The sequence below is a fragment of the Lissotriton vulgaris genome, chromosome 4_1 (genome assembly GCF_964263255.1).
Source record: "Lissotriton vulgaris chromosome 4_1, aLisVul1.2, whole genome shotgun sequence".
NCBI lineage: Eukaryota > Metazoa > Chordata > Amphibia > Caudata > Salamandridae > Lissotriton > Lissotriton vulgaris.
Window position 1 is genome coordinate 1,129,835,332 of NC_141691.1, and position 20,782 is coordinate 1,129,856,113.

The following is a 20,782-nucleotide window of genomic DNA, read 5'->3' on the forward strand; positions in this document are numbered from 1 at the left end:
GTCTGAACTACAATTGTCAATGCATGAAGGAGGTCTGAGCATGCCTACTTTAGAGTCTTACTATTCACAGTACAGCTTCATGGGTGAGTGGGTAACTACAGCCCAAGGAAAATGCTGACATTGAATACTTACTTAAATGAGAGGCTGGAAAGTTTCTGATGTTCTTAATGAGGGTCATGGATTGGGGTTCCAGCATAATGCTTACTGCACACAACACAAAAAATGAAAGAAATTTGTGTCCCGGTGGACACTTCAGCATTCAGATGATAGATGTCGACAAGAACCACAATGTCTTTAAAAGTGTAAAGCCTTTCTCTAAATCCTCGCTTGTTCGTCCTGCGGGTAGCCGTGTATAGTCCATACTCGGAACACGGCTACCCGCAGGACGAACAAGCCCACACTCTATTCAGACCGAGGATTTCGAGAATTGAGAGTTTACTCACTCTCCCCACATTTCGGTTCCGACCTGCGGGACTCCCTCCGCAACACGCTTACTGACTGCGTTGTATTGATACTGAAGGGCATATTAGGACCCCTGATCCGATTCTTTCTACACGGATTGAGACTACCAGAAACCCTTACCCGGGTTTCTCCTTTTGATAAGAGTGCTCACAATCACAGTCCACGGACACCCACCTTGGTCCCGAGCCCGGCTGGGTCGGAAGTATAACCGGCTAATCGACCTCATTTTCTTGTTCTTTAAACCATACAGCCCTGAGGAGTTGCGGAATTGACATTCCTTTGCGACGAAACACGTGTCGGCTGGCTTTCCAAGAAAATTCAATCAAGACTTTACACTTCTAAAGACATTGCGGTTCTTGTCCGACATCTATCGTCTGAATGATGAAGTGTCCAACGGGACGCAAATTTGTTTCATTTTTAGTGTTGTGTGCAGTGGGCATTACGCTGTTTCAATTACTTGTGTGTTGCCTTTAACATACAAATTTTGGGGTGTTATAGGGCTTATCCCCCTCGCCCAATTACACCGCTATCCAACAACTGTTCGCCAATTCTTTTGCGCTAAATATAGAGCAGAGCGCCAAGTTTCCCCTTGATTCTAAAAACACTTATACTAGTGTTTATGGATTGGAGTTCCCCCCTTGTAATCTGTTGGAAGCAGGACTCACCGAGGTGCACTCTGGAGTTGCCCCTTATATGCCTCCCTAAAACCCACAGACTAACTCAGGAAGTTAAAACCTTAATACAAGGGCACAGCTCACCTAACAAGAATGGGTGGTCTATTTAAAACTGGGATCCTCAACAATTTTGAAAATTTAAGGGAAGATAATAAGATTCAAGTTGGTCAGTTTCTCACTCATACATTGCTTTCTTGAGCAGCCAATGTAACATGGGGGATGCAAGGTGGATGAATCCGCCTGTCTACATGCTTCAGGCAGTGCTATCTAGAAAGCTGTTATTGCTGCTCTGACTTTTCTGCAGGGCAAGTGGGATGCAAACATGGTCTGCCGTGCGTGGGCACACTGCCAGAACGTCTAGAAATGCCAGGTTCAAGTTTCTTTTATGCAGTTATGTGAACCTAACTTATTTAACACCCATGTGGTTGCAAGCCATGTTCTCTGGGGTTCCACACACCAGTCCTAGATTTGGAACAAGGGGCAATTTGTTAAATAGTCTGGGTGTGCCCAAAAAGTGGGCTTTTCTGAGAGCCAGTTACTGAACCTTGGTCAATAGTAAACAGCAGGCAAAACATGAATAATACTGATACACATCTATTAATGCTGATGTCCTATCCAAAAGCTGATAGATCCAACATGTGGCTCTTGGACATCTGTCTGTGAAATGGCAGGTAGGTTTCAACTGGTGGTCCAATGATAGGCTAACTTTAAAATGTAATGCAATCTTATTTATTGAAATAGGCTAATGCTGAGAACGAATCTCAAACTGAGACAGTCTCAAGCTTAGCCTGACTTCTAGGTTGGATGATAAACCAGTCATTAGGTGCTGAACGTAAGGGTGTGGTTGGGTTTGCTGCAGCACCCCAAAAATAAAATATTGTAGTTCATGAGGCAAATTAGCTGGTAAAGTTTATTTTTATCTGTCACATTAGCTGTACATTCAAAGACAGAGGTCAAATGCCAGGCTATGTCTTCTGACAAATTGCTACTTTTAAAAAAATGCAGATTGATGTTTAATGTTCTCTAACTACAAAGGGAGAGGATTTACTTAAGTCAACTACCTGAAAAGCTATGGTAGAGGGAGTATGAAAGGAAAGGCTGCAGGAAGTCATTTCTTTCTAACATACAACAAAATATAAATAGCTGTTAATGAACTGGACAAATATTTGAAAATATATCGGCCATTAGGAAAGCACAAATCAAGCACATTTTTAATTCTGAAGTGTGATGAAAAAAAGGATGAATTAAGTGATTTGTTGACAGCCTTATCGTATAATGCATAACAAGGTTTCAAGTAAATACATATGATGCAACATAAAATTGCCCGTTTCCTGTCTTCTCGTTCCAATTTAATGAGTAATGCATAAATGTATATTGTATGATTAAGCCCTTGAAATCCAAAACAATTGCTCTCACCTGACAAAACCAATTGTAGCTTTCTATATAGCTACCCATGTTCTGAGGAACACAGGGTTACCCCATTGATACTATTCAGTAACATTGATGGCAGCACTACGACTTTGTAAATTGTTCCTGCTCAAAACTAAGACCATTCTAAATAACCTCAACCATGATGTGTGTGTCTGTAATCTGTGGCACATGGCATGGACAGTTCCTTCTCATGGTACTAATGCCTGTGCTATTCATTTGGATGCCTTGATCCTCACAATAAAGCCTCACTTGTTTTGTTGAATGTTTTCCTTTTCATACCCATGTCTATGTTTCTCAAACTTGATATTGTTTTCATGTTACAGCACCTATATGAAACATTGTGTATTAAGACATGTTTACAAAAGAGAAATAATGGCTTCTATGTGGCTTCTTTGAACACATCCTTAAGCTTACAATATGAAACCGTTATATGGTTTAAAGTTTTACTAAACCCAAGGCAGGTAAATCAAAATCCTAGTTAGCATTTAGTACTTCCTTGGATTCATAACTAATTACTTTAACCTGTGAGATGTGGTGTTAGGAGGAGTTTTCTGCACTCTGATAAACTTTATTTTAGTGCAAATCGTAGTAGTTGCCCTAATTGATTTAAGGCTTGTCACCTTTGTGATCAGTTTGAAATGAACTCTTTCTTCACCACGGGACCTCAAAATTATCTAATGTGGTTGTGGTTATTGCACACCAAACCAGAGAACTGTAGGTGGCAATTGAATGTACTTTTACATGATGCCCTTTTGACAAAGGTCACACTGAATGTCCTGAAATCTAGAACTAATAATTTGTAGAGCACTGCAGTTGCAGTTACAGTTGCAAATGATAAATTACTTTGACCTGAGACAGCGGACCCCATGTCTGCTAATGACTGTAGGAGAGTAGGGTCTGCAATCCTATGATCACCCAGATTTTTTGCTTTTGTTTCACTGGTTTACGACTTTCTCTGGCTGTGGGCCTGCTGATCAGACCCACAGCCTGGCTGTTCTCTTTCTAAATTACGATATGTACCCTAGGTGCATTTACCAATTGGTACTGGGCCACCTTGTCAGACCCCGTAACGCAGGGCATAGGGGTACCCAGGGCCGCCAGGGGCTGAAGCATGTATTATGCCACCCCTGGCTGGCCTCCTAAATTTGACACAACTGGCTGCACGACAGCTGGGGCGAAGCCGTGTAACCACCCTTCGCTGTAGGTATAGTAGCTCTATATCTAACCATACAATGGACACCCGAGTTCCTATCAGTCACTCCTATGGCAGGCCTTAACAATCCTGAAGGCAGAGTGCGTGGGCTCGTGTGAGCTAGGTTCAGGCCCGAGCCGAGCCCGGTTGCAGCTTGCGGAATCAAGACCCAATAGCTGTTCCATGATAACGCGTACCATATCGGTAACTCCGGTGTCGCGTTATCAAGGCATGTCGAGTAAGGTGTCATACGAATCGGGGTGCTGCCCTCTCACCAATGTTGGCGACGAGGTTAGCATTCCACCCTTCTAGAGGGACACGACATGTACGTAACTGTGAACCCCGGTTAAAGTGAACTGAAGCCTCAGCTCCACAAAATGGATGCTGCCACCACAGACACGAGTCTGACCTCCTGCTGCTGGGAGTCCTTCCAGCGAGGAGCACTTGGACAAAGGGTTTCCTGTCGAGGGCGCTGTTCGCACCGTCCCAGACAGGGTTTGTGTATTCTGGGTAGGTAGGGCTTTGGTGAGAAGGTGACTGCGAAGTGGCACCCCGGCGCTCACTACGCATCTGCCGGTTAGAACCAGTTCCAGGGGCGACAGCCCTGGCCTGGGGAAAGTCCGGCAGGGGAGAGGGGTGTAACTAACCCCCTTCCTGGTCCCACCCTTAGGGCAGGACCTAGTCATGTACCCACCCCTTTCTTTAGAATAAAGACCGGAGCGGGGACCCTTCCAAATTAGATCATCTTTGATTCAAGAACTACTTTCTACGAAAGGACATTCAAGACTCTTCTCAAGATTTCTCCCTTGTGACTAAGGAGTAGTCACCCTGCATCAGCGGGCACCAACTAAGAACTCTGCGGTTTGCTGTAAGTCCTTCCTCAAGGAATCCGACGGCCCAGCTCGACGAGAACCGGCTTCCCTGGCACCTCTGACCTCTACCCACATCATCAGCTCAGCTGTGATCCGTGGGTGCGACGAGACCTCGAGGGACCGGCCATCATCAGAACCTGCACGCTCTTAAAAACCAGCACGACCATCGAGGTAACTCTCTGGTGAGTGCTCTGGGGTCCGAGAAGCCCCGACCCTGAGCCGCTCCAGCACCGAAGTGCAGTCTCCCAGCATCTCCACGATCTGCGTGGGGCCCTTCTGCTCGCTGCTCAGCACGTTGTCTGGTCACTAGCCGCTGGCTTGTGTCCTTCTGTGACGACATCCGAGAATCATCACTGCTGGTCTGGTTGCCCCAGACTGGCCCTTGCTTCCATCTTTGCGAGAAGCATCCCGGACCCTCCTGGTCCACTCAAGACGCCCTCTTAGGCCCACCACGTGGCCCTGAGAACTGCCAAGGCTTGTTGCCCCATCCTGGGCCCAGCGACGCCGACAGCATCATCCTTCGTGGGACAGCTCGCACCTCCACCGTGGTCGCCGACAACGCCTCCTGGTCCGTGAGACTGCAGAGCCTAGCGTCGCCCACTCACCTGGTCGAGGTGACGGCCAACCGGTGCCTTCCTGGTACCCTCTGACTACTGGCTAGTAGTACGAACTTGGTCCCCTCTGCTTTCAGGTTTCTTCAATCTCCGATCCAGGCTTGGATCTCTACGAACTATTCAGCACTGGTCGCCGGCCAGCAACTCTTTTTCTTCCGGCTCCTGGCTCGTCAGCGAAGACCCCGACGCCTGTAAGACTTGTGCAGCCGCAGCCCTCGTGGCTAGGTAACTTCGGCATTTCGGTGCCTGCATAGCCTCCTTACTCTAGGGTCCCGAGTCCCTCGCTTCCGACTTGCCTTATCGGGTCCGCCCGAGACCTTAATCTTTCCGTGTCCTCGGACACTTGTTCCTAAATTGTGCACTTGAAGTATTTGCTAAAGAGATTTGGTTTGTGCTTAGTACCCTGTCCTCATAAAGAGTACAGGGCTGTTGTGATTCTTAATAAATATACTGTTTATTTTCATAACACTTGTGTGGTGTCCTTTCACTGGGTGTTCAAGGGGTACATGTGTGGTAAACAGCTGGCTTAACACGCCCTCTCGAGTCTTTAGCCTTAGACTGCTCGTATCCACGCTACTAGGATAGCTGGTCTATAGGTTGACTTACAACCAAACACCATAAGGGTCGTTGGAACGATACATAGCGGTCGCTAGAATAGCGAACGTTGCATATCGGGCCAACTTCTCACAATGACTAAGTATATCTATGTACCCAGGAGATGTAGCATTGCTTTTACCACCTATCACTTGAATTTGCAAGTTCAAGATAGAAGTTTAAAAGATGCTTTTGTGTACAATCCACTTATAATCGCTCAGCAGGTCATCAGCATACTGCATGACACCCACCGCATATATTTCCACCGTAAGGAGAGAAAAAAGATATGCCTACTTGTATCAAGGGATCTAAGATTTATATATGTCCCGTAGTGCAAAAATAGCGTAATGGTCCCAGTAGTCATGGGTTTGGGCAGTAGGGCCTAAGTCATACAAAGAAAATCAGCTAATATGTTGATCAATGGAGAAGAAAATACCAGTTGCAAGACCTTTAACCAGAGAATCGATTGGTCCAACTGGACCAAAGTACAATGAGAGAGTGTCTAGGGCATGCACATGGTGTCTTGACAGTAAGTGGCAACTGCATTGGTCACAGTTGACCTACTATAGCAAAACTAGAAACAAAAAGCAACGGGCTGTAGTGTTCCCAAAAGGGAAATGTCCGCACAACACCCTACACAAACAATTGTTTTTTACCTTTTATATTGAGTACACATTGTATCAAAGCAGCGTAATAGTTAGGGTGCTTAATAACCTCAAGGCACCTACCACCTGAAGATGCCGTCAGTACACACTGTGAAGTGCGTCACATAAACCAAACAAAATAGAGAGGATAGCACTCCTATGAAACAATAGTTATAATAGTTAGAGCAAAATTAAGTAGCCCCTAGTATGTGAAACTCTAGTATTTATAGAGTAAACACAGAGACATGTAATAAGATGATATTCAATGGCAACGATAGAGTTCTGAGATATAGTCCACTTGTTTTTATCTTCAATCTTTATTCTTATGATTCCAAAGCACAGGTTATTCCAGCAGGATTAAACATCACCAACACGTGTTTCGTCCTACTCAAGGACTTTTACAAGGCTTGTAAAAAGGTGAGCTAAGCTGTCCGATAGATGTCCAAAATGCAGTAATAAGCCAAAATTGTGGAAGAGAATAGGATGTCTAAAATTAAACGGTGGAAATCAGATACTGTCTGATTGAGGTCATGTAACAGTCCTAAACTTAGGCGTCTCAACTTATCATGGTTGTCGTCGTTTATTACTGAACTCATCCCGGTCCATGCTCGTGTGTTCGTTTATGAGAACCTGACCTGTATATAACTTCTGCTTAATTGTGCAGTTTGCGTACTAGCTAGGTCTTATGTGACCCCTGATACTGTTTCTTTGGACCGGAAAATTGTCAAATGTTACCCTACGTATTCTAATTTCCACCGTTTAATTTTAGACATCCTATTCTCTTCCACAATTTTGGCTTATTACTGCATTTTGGACATCCATCGGACAGCTTAGCTCACCTTTTTACAAGCCTTTAAAAAGTCCTTGTGTAGGACGAAACACGTGTTGGTGATGTTTAATCCTGCTGGAATAACCTGTGCTTTGGAATCATAAGAATAAAGATTGAAGATAAAAACAAGTGGACTATATCTCAGAACTCTATCATTGCCATTGAATATCATCTTATTACATGTCTCTGTGTTTACTCTATAAATACTAGAGTTTCACATACTAGGGGCTACTTAATTTTGCTCTAACTATTATAACTATTGTTTCATAGGAGTGCTATCCTCTCTATTTTGTTTACTATAGCAAAACTAGTTGGGATAAATGTAAAGATGTTGTTACTTTCAAGCCCCTTGTCAAGTTTGTCCATCAGTATTTGTGAAAAACATCTTAACTGAAGGGCAAAAGATTGAGAGAGTTTTAACATAGGAAGAGATGCTGGGGTCAACCTTTTTCCTGAAAATAGAACCTATAGGAGATCACCTCCAGATCTCTGTGATATTATAGGTGATGAAAAGCTGCTAAAACAGAGGCCCACTATGCCATACTCTCTTTTATTAGATTATTTCTCGGGCCATCTGGACCCTTGGCATTGGAGTTATTGCAACTTTTTTCAGATCCAATGCTTTTATTGTCTTGATTACGGATGCCTCCATTAATGGACAGTTCTAGTTCAAATGTCTTTGTGTAGGGGTGCAAGTGGCAGTGTTTATCCTAACTAGAAATTATCGGAATCCCTGACCCCTAATACATTTTAACTAAATGCCAGAACATGCAGGGCTTGGTTCCCAAAGCGTCAAATCTAAATGGTAGGCCCCATTTCTTAACGCTGAGTTGTAATGGGTGCTATTTAACGTGCCAGTTAAATTCTGATTCACTGGGTATGTTTTAAACAGGTGTGAAAAATAGCATATCACTGTGTTAGGCACTCTTAATTAAATTCAAATGATAGAGGGCACTAGTTCAACAGTTTCCGGGTCATTTTGGATGAGTGATCACTGCCCCAGGACATTTTTACCAATCTCAAATAATTTTGTTTTAGTAAATAACAAAGCCATAGTATGTGAGACTAACCTTATTCATGCTGAAAGTTTGTTTATTGTGAAGAACACTTTGAAAGCTCAATTAGACATTCAGCTGTCAAAAATGTCTTTTAAATATTGTTTTAATGGTTGAATAACAATGTAAAATATTTGGAAAATACTCATATCATCAGTTGTTGTGTTCTTTTGTGCAGATTAAAATGCCCGTACGAAACTGCAGTGGAATTAGCTGCCTGGTGTCTACAAGGTGAGAATTTTCTTTTATTCCACAATTGTTTTGAGCACATTAGATCGTTTTGCTGTTTACTCATATTGAAACAACTTCTAAAATGTCCCTACCACCTTATTGTGATTTATTTTTAGATACCTCTCCTTAGAGATGGATGCATCCTCTGCACATCCATGTAACTTCCTGCTGTCTAGGAATGTGACAGATTTTCGCAAAAAGTTGTTCAGTTCCGAGATTAAACTTCAATGTTGAAGTCTTTGTACAGAGTTTAACAAATACATTAGCAACATAGACAAAGTTGTTGGCAAGTTACTCGCTGTCTGAAACACTTCATGGGGATAGGATAACAAATGGTTGTAGTCAACTTTTAATTTTAATCATATAGTGTATTTTTTTCTTTTAAAGAAAAGGAATTTTATGTTTGTCCATTGTTTCAAAGTATAGAATTTAGCTTATATCTGGAAGTTGTTTGGGAGTCCGAACCCCAATACTTTACTGAGCCCTAATATTTCGAACACCCCCAAAATCTCTCTCTGGAACTCTTGATCCAGCAATAAGATTTCCCTGCTCTGCACAACATCTGGCCCAACAATTAGTAGAGTAAATCAAATAGTGACGAGGACCATTCAGTAACTGAGTTCTAGATCAATAAAAAGTGAGAGTTCTACTACACAGATCTCTAAATAGGCAGTACAGAGAAATGCAGTAAATGCCAAAAGGCTCAGATACAGAGTACATAGCCAGAAATCAGATTTAATTCAAGTCTCAGTAAGCAGCAAAAAATCATAAATGGAATAGACCTCCTCCCTGGAGGAAAAAAAAAAGTCTCTTTGTAAAGGGATAGAGGCCAATGAGGAAAATGAAAAGTCTCTCTGTAATAAACAGGACAGAGTCTCTGGCAGAAATGGGAAGTCATCTAAGTTCTATTTATCTGATTCACAAGGAACAATGACCGCATGTCCAGAGCAAAAGGAAGGGTCTCGACCTCACCCAAAACCAGGGGTTTTTATTCACATTTTACTCATAAGCAATGAGAAAAAACTGCAGATTCAGCATGGCATGACTAGCGATAACACATATCGGACAAATCAGAATCAAGATCATTATTAACAGTAGTATAACACTAATCCATATCTAAGGAAAAAGCAATCTTCCATTAACTTCCACAGCAGCAGCACTCTAGAGATGCAAAACACAATATGGAACATTCTCAGACTCATTCACTAATGTGCTGGCAAGCCTGCATCAGCACTTCCAGTGGAAGCGTCATTCAGAAAGATACTTAAGGAACACGATTTAAAGTTTAATTCACAGTACATGCTCTCTAAGAAATCGAACCAGTTGCGTCACAATGTGCTGTGCTCTATGAAAACTGTGGGTTGAGAAGACTTGTATGGTGATCATAATTGGAAGGGGGAATGAGCAGAAGCAGGATGAGAAAAATATTCGAAACTGCATCCATCTTAATAAAATGGTCTCCCTGCGAAAATATGGCATCGAAATGACATTAATACCTACACTTCTAAACATCATAATTAAATTGTTTGAGGGCAACATCAATAATTCTTCGGATACGGCTATATTCGCCACAAATTTCATTAGTGGGCACAAATTATTTGCCACCTGAAAAAAGTTGTCAGTTGTCCCATATACTGTATTGAGATATGAACCGTATCATAAATATATGAGGAGCTGTGGTCCCGATGTATGAAGGTTGGGTCACAATGTGATGTCGCGGTTTCCTACACAATGATTCTTTATGACAAGGCCTGTACAAATCAGTCTCAGTCTCAATGCAAACATGTACAAGCATTCTGCCTTAAGCTTTCGCAAGGTTATCGTAGGTGAAATTGTGCACAGATAATTATGCATCCTGTTGATGTGATTTGTAGACAAAAAAAATATATATTTTGTTGTAACATTCAATTTGAAAATTATGAAGTTGGTTAATAAGTTATCAAACGCAACTCTCAAAATACACTGGGGTGGCTTATTTGACAGGTTTTCAATGCGCGGAGTGCCTCCTTTTCAGAATTACTTGTAGTTATGCCGGATTGCAAAGATAAAAAAAAAGTTAAGTACAAATATCCTTCGGGCAAACGAGTGTGAGTACTTCTATCTACATCAATGAATAAGCAGTGATGCACTAACGGTAAAAAAACTCAATGTAATAGCATTGTAAGTGTAGTTTCGATGACATGCATTATGCTTAAATCTGTAAATTGAAGTGCTGTATTTATTAGGGTGGATTTTTGGAAATATAAAATGTAGGAAAGAGCTGTGACTCTACTATTGTGAGTATGTTAGTTCCTACGTTGCGAATGGAACAATGATAATGAACTGTTGTCTGCGTCTATTAATTTGTATTTCTGTTCGGTTTGGTTTCAGCTGAGCTTGGAGAGTGCGATCCCCCAGATCACACACCAGAACTAGTGTCTGAATTCAGGTTCATCCCCGGCCAGACTGAGCCTATGGAGCTGGATATTTTTCAGAAGTGGACTGAGTGCAGGTACAGAACTTCCATTTTCTAGATTTACCTGTTTATATGCTGGAGTTATCCTGCCGTGTTAATGTCTATCATGATGCAGAGAAGTGTGTACTCATAAGAACTGGCAAAATGTCAATTGTGCCTCGAGTAAAGTTTTATACCAAGGTGCTAAATACTGTCGTTGTCATAGGTGTGTAATGAATGGCATCCCTGCCAGTTAAATCAAACCCTAAACTATGTCTTTCTTCAGTAGAATTACACAGAGAGGGCCCCCTTTGCTCCTAGCACACACACACATTGCCTGCCTTCCTATGATGTCCCTAAAATAATCCTATACTAAATTTAGGCCGTATTTCAAACATACCTAAAGTTACCACTTCCACATTTGAATTGATTTTCGGAAAGGCAAAAGTATATATTTGTTTTATTTTATTGGGGAAAAAATATTGTTTGTTTTCAATATAAAAGAAAAGCAAGTAGCGAGAAAAACGACCCTGGCATATACATAACCTTCAAAATCATAGCCAAATTCATTTCATTGTGTATCGCCTTAAGTTCAGTTCACATCGGGCGAACCATATTGATCTAACTATTATTTCTTATGGCTCACTCCGCTCGAATTTGCTATTAATGTCTTGGATCGGCTGATATTTAAAAAAAAAGTATACTCCTTTGTCCTCTTGAATATGACATGTCAAACTTTAACAGAAGGTAAACTTCCTAAGTCTTAGAGTGTAAATACTAGCTCTGAATTGCTGCCACAAACTAGAATGTCACTTAACTTCTTTACATAACATGATGACCAAGCAGGGGTATTGTTGCTTGCAATTGATGACTTGTAAAGAGATTAAAATAATTAACTATTTTCGGAAGTGTACTTGAGTGTTTTTATTGATTGGGAACATTTAATAGAAGTTAGCTACACAATATTTGTAGAATGTGCTAAAATGTAGGGATGGGTGGGACCTGCAGAATTTTACTGAGCGGAATTCCATAAAAACTCAGTAAGATCTGGAGGAGTTCCACCAACGGGCGGAAATAGGCATGTCGCGCTGTGATTTAGCGCCGGTAACATGTTCTGTGCTGGAAAATCAGCGCAAATGACACCACGCAGTGCACCAATGGTGCAGCATTTCAAGTACATTTTGCTGCCGCTCGTGTAGATTTTCGAGTAGAGCGTTAGAAAAATCACACCGGATGTCATCATAGCAACCACGCTAGAGGTCAAGAAATATCGCTCACAAATTTACCATTTTGGAGCTGCAAGGGAGAAAATTCTGCCACATGGTGATAGGCGGAATTTGGTCAGAACTCCGAGTTGCAAGAGTAATGTGGAGTCGCCAAAATGTTGCCAATTTCGCGGGCAGAACAGAATGTTCGAGGCATATGAGCTGCAGATCACACACTGTGCATAGATCGCCATCTAGTGTTGGGCCTGGATGTTTTGACTTGTTGTATTGGAAAAGTCTTTGTAAGTCACAAGCTAGGTGACTCCTCCTTTGGACAATAGTCCGCATGAGCATCGACTGCATTGTCAGATGTTTTTTTCCCGCCATCAAGCTCGGATGTATTTATCGCACTCCATTTCGGTGCTGTTACCGATCCAACTTTTGACGCAAGATCCTTAACCCTTTTCTCCGGTATTGTTTCAATCGCATTCCCTAATCAACGGGCATCTCTACAAGCTCGAAGTCCTCGATTCCGGTCGTCGACGCAGGCCTTCGTGACTACCAACTCCATTAGACCTGGATCATGGAAAGGACTCCTTTTAAAAAGTGTCTTCAATGTGGATTCAAGTTTCCACACACAGATCTTCATGAGGTGTGTAACCTCTGCCTTTCGACGGAGCTTTTGCCTCTTTCCGCTCCAAGAACACTACCCGGGATCGTCTAGATCGAAGAAGCATGGCTCGGTCGTCGACATCCATTCCCAATGACATCTTCCAGGAGGGCGTTGATGTACCAGAGCAAGAGCAAGTCGAAGAAGGCCTTGTCAGCGCCTCCGAAGCCCACGACTCCGACATCGAAGACATCACTCCAGGGCAGCGGGTCATAAGTATAGACATCGACCCCCTCCTTGCACCCAGCCCCAAAAAGGCTTCAGAAACACCTTCACCTTCGGGTATGGGTGCATAACGGGGCAATACTTCCCACGTTCCGCCTCCGAGCCCGACAAAGAAGTCCACAAATAAGCCTTCAGGCCACTCGGGATCGAGTCAGCCACCGTGAGTGCCGACACCCAATCCTGGGCACTCAAAAAGAAACTGTCCTCACCTTCCGTGCCGAACACTGGTTCAACATCGGCGCACTCAGCACCGAAACCTACTGGTACCGACCACTTGTCTCCAAAAAAATCATCGGAACCAAGCAAAAAGCTGACTCCAAAGAGTAGAGACACTGAACCTTCGGAACATAGAAAACCCTCGGAATCCAAAAAACAACTGGTTCCACAGGCTCCTTCGGAACTCAAGAAACCTCACAATTCCAAGGCTAAAGAACGCAAACCGGCGCCAGATTCGGTGCCATGCAAACATTCGGAACTGAAAAAATTGGTACCGAAAGACCAACCTCCACAAGAAGATCTTTTTCAACCAGGTCCAAGCCAAAAAACTCTTCTAAAAGACCCCAAAACAGGTCAACTGACTCTCGGCTCCAAGAAAAGACCTATGGACATGCCTGTACCGGCTCCATCTCCAACAAAAAAGAGAGACATTGCAACATCTCCTCTCAGAATTCCTTCTCCACCTCCTCTTCCATCTACACCTCCACCTACACCTCCCCCACCACACCACTCCCCTACACCCTCACCACTACCCTCACCATCTCCTCCACCTCCAGACGATGATGACTCATCTCGGGACGGGGAGGATGAGGGAGACGATCAACCTTTCCGAAGTCCTAGTCATCCTGATACCCCAGGGGAAGATCATGGCACACCAGATGTCCCTAATGTGCTACAAGATGATATCTATCCCTCTAGACCTTCACCTCCAGAGGACACTATGGGTTTCAATTAGCTAATTCATAGAGCTGCACTATATCACTGGGTAGATCTATACACAGATCCTATGGAAGAAGATGTTTTAATGGACACATTTGACACATCTCAAAGGTCCACTTCTGTTCTCCCTATGTTAAAAGGGGTAATTGAACACGCACCTGAGGTGTTCAAAGATCCTGTTAGAGCTAGGGTTATTAACCCCAGAATAGAAAAGAAATACAAATCTGCCCCAGCTGACCCTGTGTACATCAAAGGACACATACCACTGGATTCCTTAGTAGTCTCCAACGCCAGAAAGAAGGTCAACTCACAAACGTCAAGCGATGCTCTGCCTCCCGATAAGGAGTCAAAACTCTTGGACGCTTCTGGCAAACGAACAGCATCACAAGCAGCCAATATATGGCGCATCGCCAACATAAGCTTTGCTGGCTAGATATGATAGCGGTACAAAAGGGGGTGGTGATGGACGGAGCATCTGAATCAATCAAACACTCACACCCAGTCAAAAGATCTGGGCTTAATCCATCACCGTTCTTTAGCCCACTCTGCCACCCCAGTTCAGACATGGCTATATGCAAATCAGTCTGACCCTGTGCCTCATGGGAACAGTCCAGCCCGAACTGCCAAGCCATGTCTTCCCTGGACCGGAAACAAGCTTCCGAGGACCGGTTTCTGGCATTCCAGCCGTCTTCAGCCCGGCTTGCTTGAATCCAGTGGCAAAGTGAGCAAGGGACTCACGTCTGAGCATACCCTGCCACACTTATGGCGGCCAAAAGCGGTACAAAAGGGGGTGGTGATGGACAGCCAGAAACCGGTCCTTGGATGCTTGATTCCGGTCTAGGAAAGACATGGCTTGGTTGTTCGGGCTGGATTGTTCCCATGAGGCACAGGGTCAAGGCTGATTTGCATATAGCCATTGTCTGACCTAGGGTGGTGTGGAGTGCAAAAAAACGATGGATTTAGGCCCAGATCTTTGTACTGGGGTGCATGTATGACATTGTTCTGCATTCTGTCCATCAACTGTGTTTTTTGGCTAGATATGATAGGGCACACTATGATGAGTTAGAGACCCTATTACAACACCTTCCAGACAAATACAAGACAAAAGCCAACAACCTCATACAGGAGGGTAAACTTATAACAAACACCTCCATTGGTTACGCTCTAGATGTGGCAGACACCGCCTCCCGAGCCATCAACACAAGTATCCTTTTACGTAGACATGCATGGCTACGCATTTCAGGGTTTAAACCAGAAGTACAGACTACGATACTCGACCAACCATTTGATCAGCAACATCTATTTGGCCCAGCCGTGGATTCACCTCTAGAGAAGATGAAAAAAGACAGACACTGTTAAATCAATGGGAGCCTTGCAATCGCTATCTCCCAGACATTCATTTTGTCGCTCCTCTTATAGGGTCACCTCCAGAGGCTATTCCTCTGACAACCCCTCCACCTCCTACATAAATCCCACCCAGACATCATTTACCAGACGTTATCACAGAGGAGGCTACAGAGGCAATAACCACAAAGGTTGAGGCAAGACCAACAATACTCGCTCCGCCTCCACCCCCACCCAATGACTTCCCTCCACTCCCCCGGACCATTTAACTCCGGTCGGGGGAAGACTGCAACAGTTCCTACCTGTCTGGAACAACATCACTACCAACAGGTGAGTGAGACAAATAGTTCAATCCGGTTATTGTCTAGAACTCACCTCTACCCCCAAACATAACACCCAGACAGCACCCAATGTTAACAGAGCATTTATCGCTGCTGAAGCAAGAGGTGCTTTCTCTCCTACCTAAACATGCAATAGAACCAGTTCCCCTGCATCAATAAAACACAGGGGTTTACTCCCTGTACTTCCTCATGCCAAAAAAGGACGGACCCCTCAGACCCATCTTGGAACTCAGACCCCTAAACCTTTACATACAATCAGACCATTTTCACATGGTCACACTTCAACAGGTCCTTCCTCTTCTCGCACAAGGCGATTTCCTTGCCACCCTAGATCTCAAGGACGCCTACTTCCATATTCTCATTCACATTGGTCACAGGAAGTATCTAAGGTTTGTAGTGGACGGGCAGCATTACCAATTCAGGTACTTCCATTTGGAGTCACCACAGCACCCAGAGTCTTTACAAAATGTCTGGCAGTAGTTGCAGCTCACCTAAGAAGACAACAAATTCATGTCTTCCCATACTTAGACGACTGGATCTTAAAAGCCAAGTCATACAACCAGTGTGTACATCACACACACGCCACAATCCAAATACTTCATGACTTAGGGTTTACCATAAACCACACAAAGTCTCACCTACAACCGTCCCACAAACAAGAGTATCTCGGTGCCACAATAAACACCTCAAAAGTGCTTGCATATCCCAGTCCACCCACAATAGCAAGCATACAAAGTCTCATAACAAAATTCCAGCTGCAACACTCTCGTCCAGCTCGAGTGTTCATGCAATTGATAGGGATGATGGCCTCTTGCATATTTATAGTACATCACGCAACACTCCAGATGCGTCCCCTACAGGAATGTTTAGCACAACAGTGGAACCAAGCTCAAGGTCAACTAACAGATCTGGTGTTGGTGGACTGCCACACGCATTGCTCTCTGTAGTGGTGGAACACCCCAAACCTTTCCACAGGGCGACCGTTCATAGAGCCGGTTCCACAAATTGTGCTGACAGCGGACGCATCGCTCTCCGGCTGGGGAGCTCATCTGTTACATCATACCATGCAGGGCACATGGACACCTCAACAAAACTTACTTCTCATCAATCATCTGGAGTTACTAGCCATATTTCAAGCATTAAAATCATTCCAGAAACAAATATCAGGCAAAGCTGTCCTAGTCCGCACTGACAACATGATCGCAATGTACTACATACAAAAACAAGGCGGGACACACTCCCTACAGTTATCTCAATTAGCTCAGATCATATGGAGATGGGCCATTCCTCAAAACATTTTTCTCCTAGCCCAACACTTTCCAGGAGTCCAGAACAACATAGCAGATCGGTTAAGTCGTCAGACGCAACACATTCACAAGTGGGAACATCCTCCGCAAGTTCTTTAACCATTTTTCCAAATGTGGGGGCAGCCAGAGAAAGATCTCTTTGCCACACATTACAATGCAAAATGTCTAAGCTAAGCCGCCAGATATCCACACCCATTGTCCAAGGGCAATGCGATATGGATGAATTGGTCAGGCAAATTTGCGTACGCTTCTTCGCCTCACCCACTCATTCCACTGGTGGTGCGCAAACTGCAGGAACACTCACTGACACTCCTCTTAGTTGCTCCAACATGGGCCAGACAACTGTGGTACACAACATTGCTGGAACTATCAGTAGTCCCGCACCAAAAATTACAACTCTCACCATGCCTTTTAACACAGAACCATGGAGAGATCAGACACCCGGACCCAGCACAGCCCAACCTAGCGATCTGGCTCTTGAAGTCTTAGAGTTTAGTTACCTTAACCCTCCCCCTGACTGTATGAACGTTATCAGAGAGGCTAGACGCCACACCACTAGAGCCTGCTATGCAGCCAAGTGGAAAAGATCAGTCATATACTGTAACAACAACAACAATCCTCTAGATGTGTCTATTTAACACATCCTAATTTATCTACTACATCTTCAAAGGTGTAATGTAGCATACACATCTATTAGGTTACACCTCGCTGCCATAGCAGCCTACCTACAGAATAGGCAACACTTATCAGTATTCAAAGTACCTGCCATCAAAGCATTTATGTAAGGTCTCAAAAGAATAACTCCTCCCAGGATACCACCCTCACCTGTGAGGTATTTGAAAATTATTCTCACAAGACTAATGGGCCCTCCATTCGAACCTCTGCACAAATGTGAGTTACAATTTCTTACATGGAAAGTCACTTTCCTTGTGGGCATTACTTCCTTTCGAGGGGTCAGTGAGCCACAGGCACTAACTATTCAAGAACCATTCTTACAACTGCATCATAACAAAGTAGTTCTCAGAAGAAACCCCAAATTCCTTCCTAAGGTAATTAGTCCTTTTCATCTCAGTCAGTCTGTGGAGATGCCAGTATTCTTCTCGCAACCACAAACAGTCGCAGAAAGAGTTCTTCATACTTTAGATGTAAAAAGAGCACTCCTTTACTACATTGACAGGACAAAACCTTTTCGCAACACAAAACAACTTTTTGTGTCCTTCTCACCACCACATAAAGGCAACCCCATATCAAAATCTGGAAATGCAAAGTGGATTGTCAAATGTATTCAAATTTGCGACCACAAAGCAAAACGTACATTATCTATTCCCCCTAAAGCTCACTCTACCCGAAAGGTAGGGGCTTCAATCGCATTTTTAGGTAACATTCCCTTAGATGACATCTGCAAAGCAGCTACATGGTCTACACTGCACACATTCACAAAACACTAATATGTAGATGTGCAAGCAAAGCAACAGGCTGGTGTAGGCCAGGCTGTACTCAAAACACTATTTCAAACTACTGCAGCAGATACTGGTGGTCGCCTCTAAGGAGGGGTACTGCTATGCAATCTATGCACAGTGTGTGATCTGCAGCTCATATGCCTCGAATGGAAAATGCTACTTAGCAGCATGCATCTGTTCTTGGCATGTAGAGCTGCAGATCCCCACATGCCCACCAACCTCCCCGGCTATCTTGATCTGTTAGAGTATTATCTTATTTAGATACAACCTACATGGACATCTCTTCTGTTTCTAACAAAACTCCATCATTTCCCCGCTTGGCGAAAAAACAATCAGACGATGTAGTCTATGCCCATGCGCACTATTGTCCAAAGGAGGAGTCCGCTATCTCGTGACTTCCAAAGACTTTTGCAATACAACAAGTGCAAACATCCGGGTCCACCACCAGATGGCGATCTATGTACATTGTGTGGATCTGCAGCTCTACATTCCAAGAACAGATGCATACTGGTAAGTAGCATTTTCCATTCTGCCCATCCCTACTGAAATGGTGGTACTTTTAAAAATGAATAACAAAATGCAGTGTTGAAACCATTTCTAGTCATTTAACCAAGCAAAAGGTGTACTCAATTTCTCATCAGAATAGCTGGCAAATTAAATCTGCATATAATTACTACCTCAAAAATTTTAGTGTTTTCCAGGAGTGAATTCATAGAATGTGTTGCTCAGTATTTTAGTGAATGTGTATATCTAATAATCTTTTATTCTTATGTTCTTTATCATACCATGATTTTTTTTATTATAGACTTATTATTTATTCTCTTTTGTTCCTTTCTTTCATTATTTATTCTTGGAAGCAACATTATGTTAAAAACTCCGGGTTCTCTTTGAATCTAACCTTGATGATAGCTTATGATAAGTATTCCAGTAATTCCTCCTTTGTTTAATTGTGTTCATCCATAAGTGGTTTTTCACTGGGAAAGGAGGTTTGCTCAGAGCAGCTACTCAGCAGCTGAATACCTTTTACTGCACAACATTGTATCGCCCCCACTGAAAATGTGAAAAGCTGCACTTTACATAAAAGCATGCAAAGTTAAATGTTAGAAATAGGCCACTCATAATAACAGTTTAGCCCTATCCGCTGTTATATAGTGAACTCTAGCAAGAGGTTTAATGGTGTGATGTAAGAATGCATGCCTTCTGGAATTTGTTTTTCCTGTTTTAATATAAATAGGGCTCCTGGTTTAATGGTATTTATTTTTGGGCCATTTCCGTCTGTATTTATCCATATTTATTTTTGGCCATTTTATCTGTATTTATCCATATTTATTTTGTGTTTTTCGTATATAAGAAGTTGTAAAACTGTACATTTGCGTATCTATTTAACTGATAGATGCACACTCATACTATGATGTCTGTAGTTTTTAAGCTATTTAAGCTGCCAAATATTACATAACAGTACACCCAATGGTAAATACTAGCATTATACCATACATGTATGTGACATATTCTGTTATTTAAAGAAATGTCATCCTGTTTTTTAATTTCCCTTGCTGTCCATCTGCTCAGCTGCTGGCCTATAATTCATGAAAGACTGCACAGAGAATTACTTAAAAGATGCATAATTTTCTGTATTTATCCACTTTTAAAAATAAATACAGACAGAAAACACATTGTTTCTGTCTGTATTTATCAGTAAAAACCTGTAAAAACACTAAACAGGGAGCCTTAAATATAAATATCAACCTAATCTAGCACCCCCTTCTTAATCTGAATGATTTATTCTACAATCCATGGTGTCATGCACAGAGTCGGTCATGTAAGTAATGTGGGCTAAGACAAAACACTAATTTGGACAACAAGGACAGGAAATTGGCCTATCATTGGAATCCTAATTGTTGTCAAAATATCTGTATTAATTGATCACTAAAGACGGGTGTTAAAAAAAATAATAAGAAAAACCGGTTTGCAGCTCATGGTTAAAGACTGACACACAAATCAGTTAAGCAGCAATTTTCTGCATTGACTGCCAATATGAGACTTGTCCAGCTCATAAATGGGCATGGAAATGGTGTCCTTGATCTGTGAATTTTTACCACATCATAAGCAAACCCAAGCCTGGATCAAGCGTAACAAAAGGAAACCATACTCTCCGTCTAGTTTTACAACTCACACAAGACACAAAGGGAAAACAATCATCCACAAGTCTTCCTGACCTTGTTACCTATGACTAAATGATAGCTAAATAATTTGAGCTCCTCA

At 42.8% G+C, this 20,782-nt stretch overlaps 1 protein-coding gene across 1 annotated transcript in view; it reads left to right on the forward strand.

The window, feature by feature from the left end:
* EPB41L4B (erythrocyte membrane protein band 4.1 like 4B) overlaps nucleotides 1–20,782 on the forward strand; it is a 903,230-nt gene that overhangs the window by 612,552 nt on the left and 269,896 nt on the right. The window contains exons 6-7 of the mRNA XM_086965372.1: nucleotides 8,546–8,598; nucleotides 10,969–11,089. Coding sequence (XP_086821498.1) covers nucleotides 8,546–8,598; nucleotides 10,969–11,089 — 174 coding nt within the window. The remainder of the gene's footprint in view (nucleotides 1–8,545; nucleotides 8,599–10,968; nucleotides 11,090–20,782) is intronic.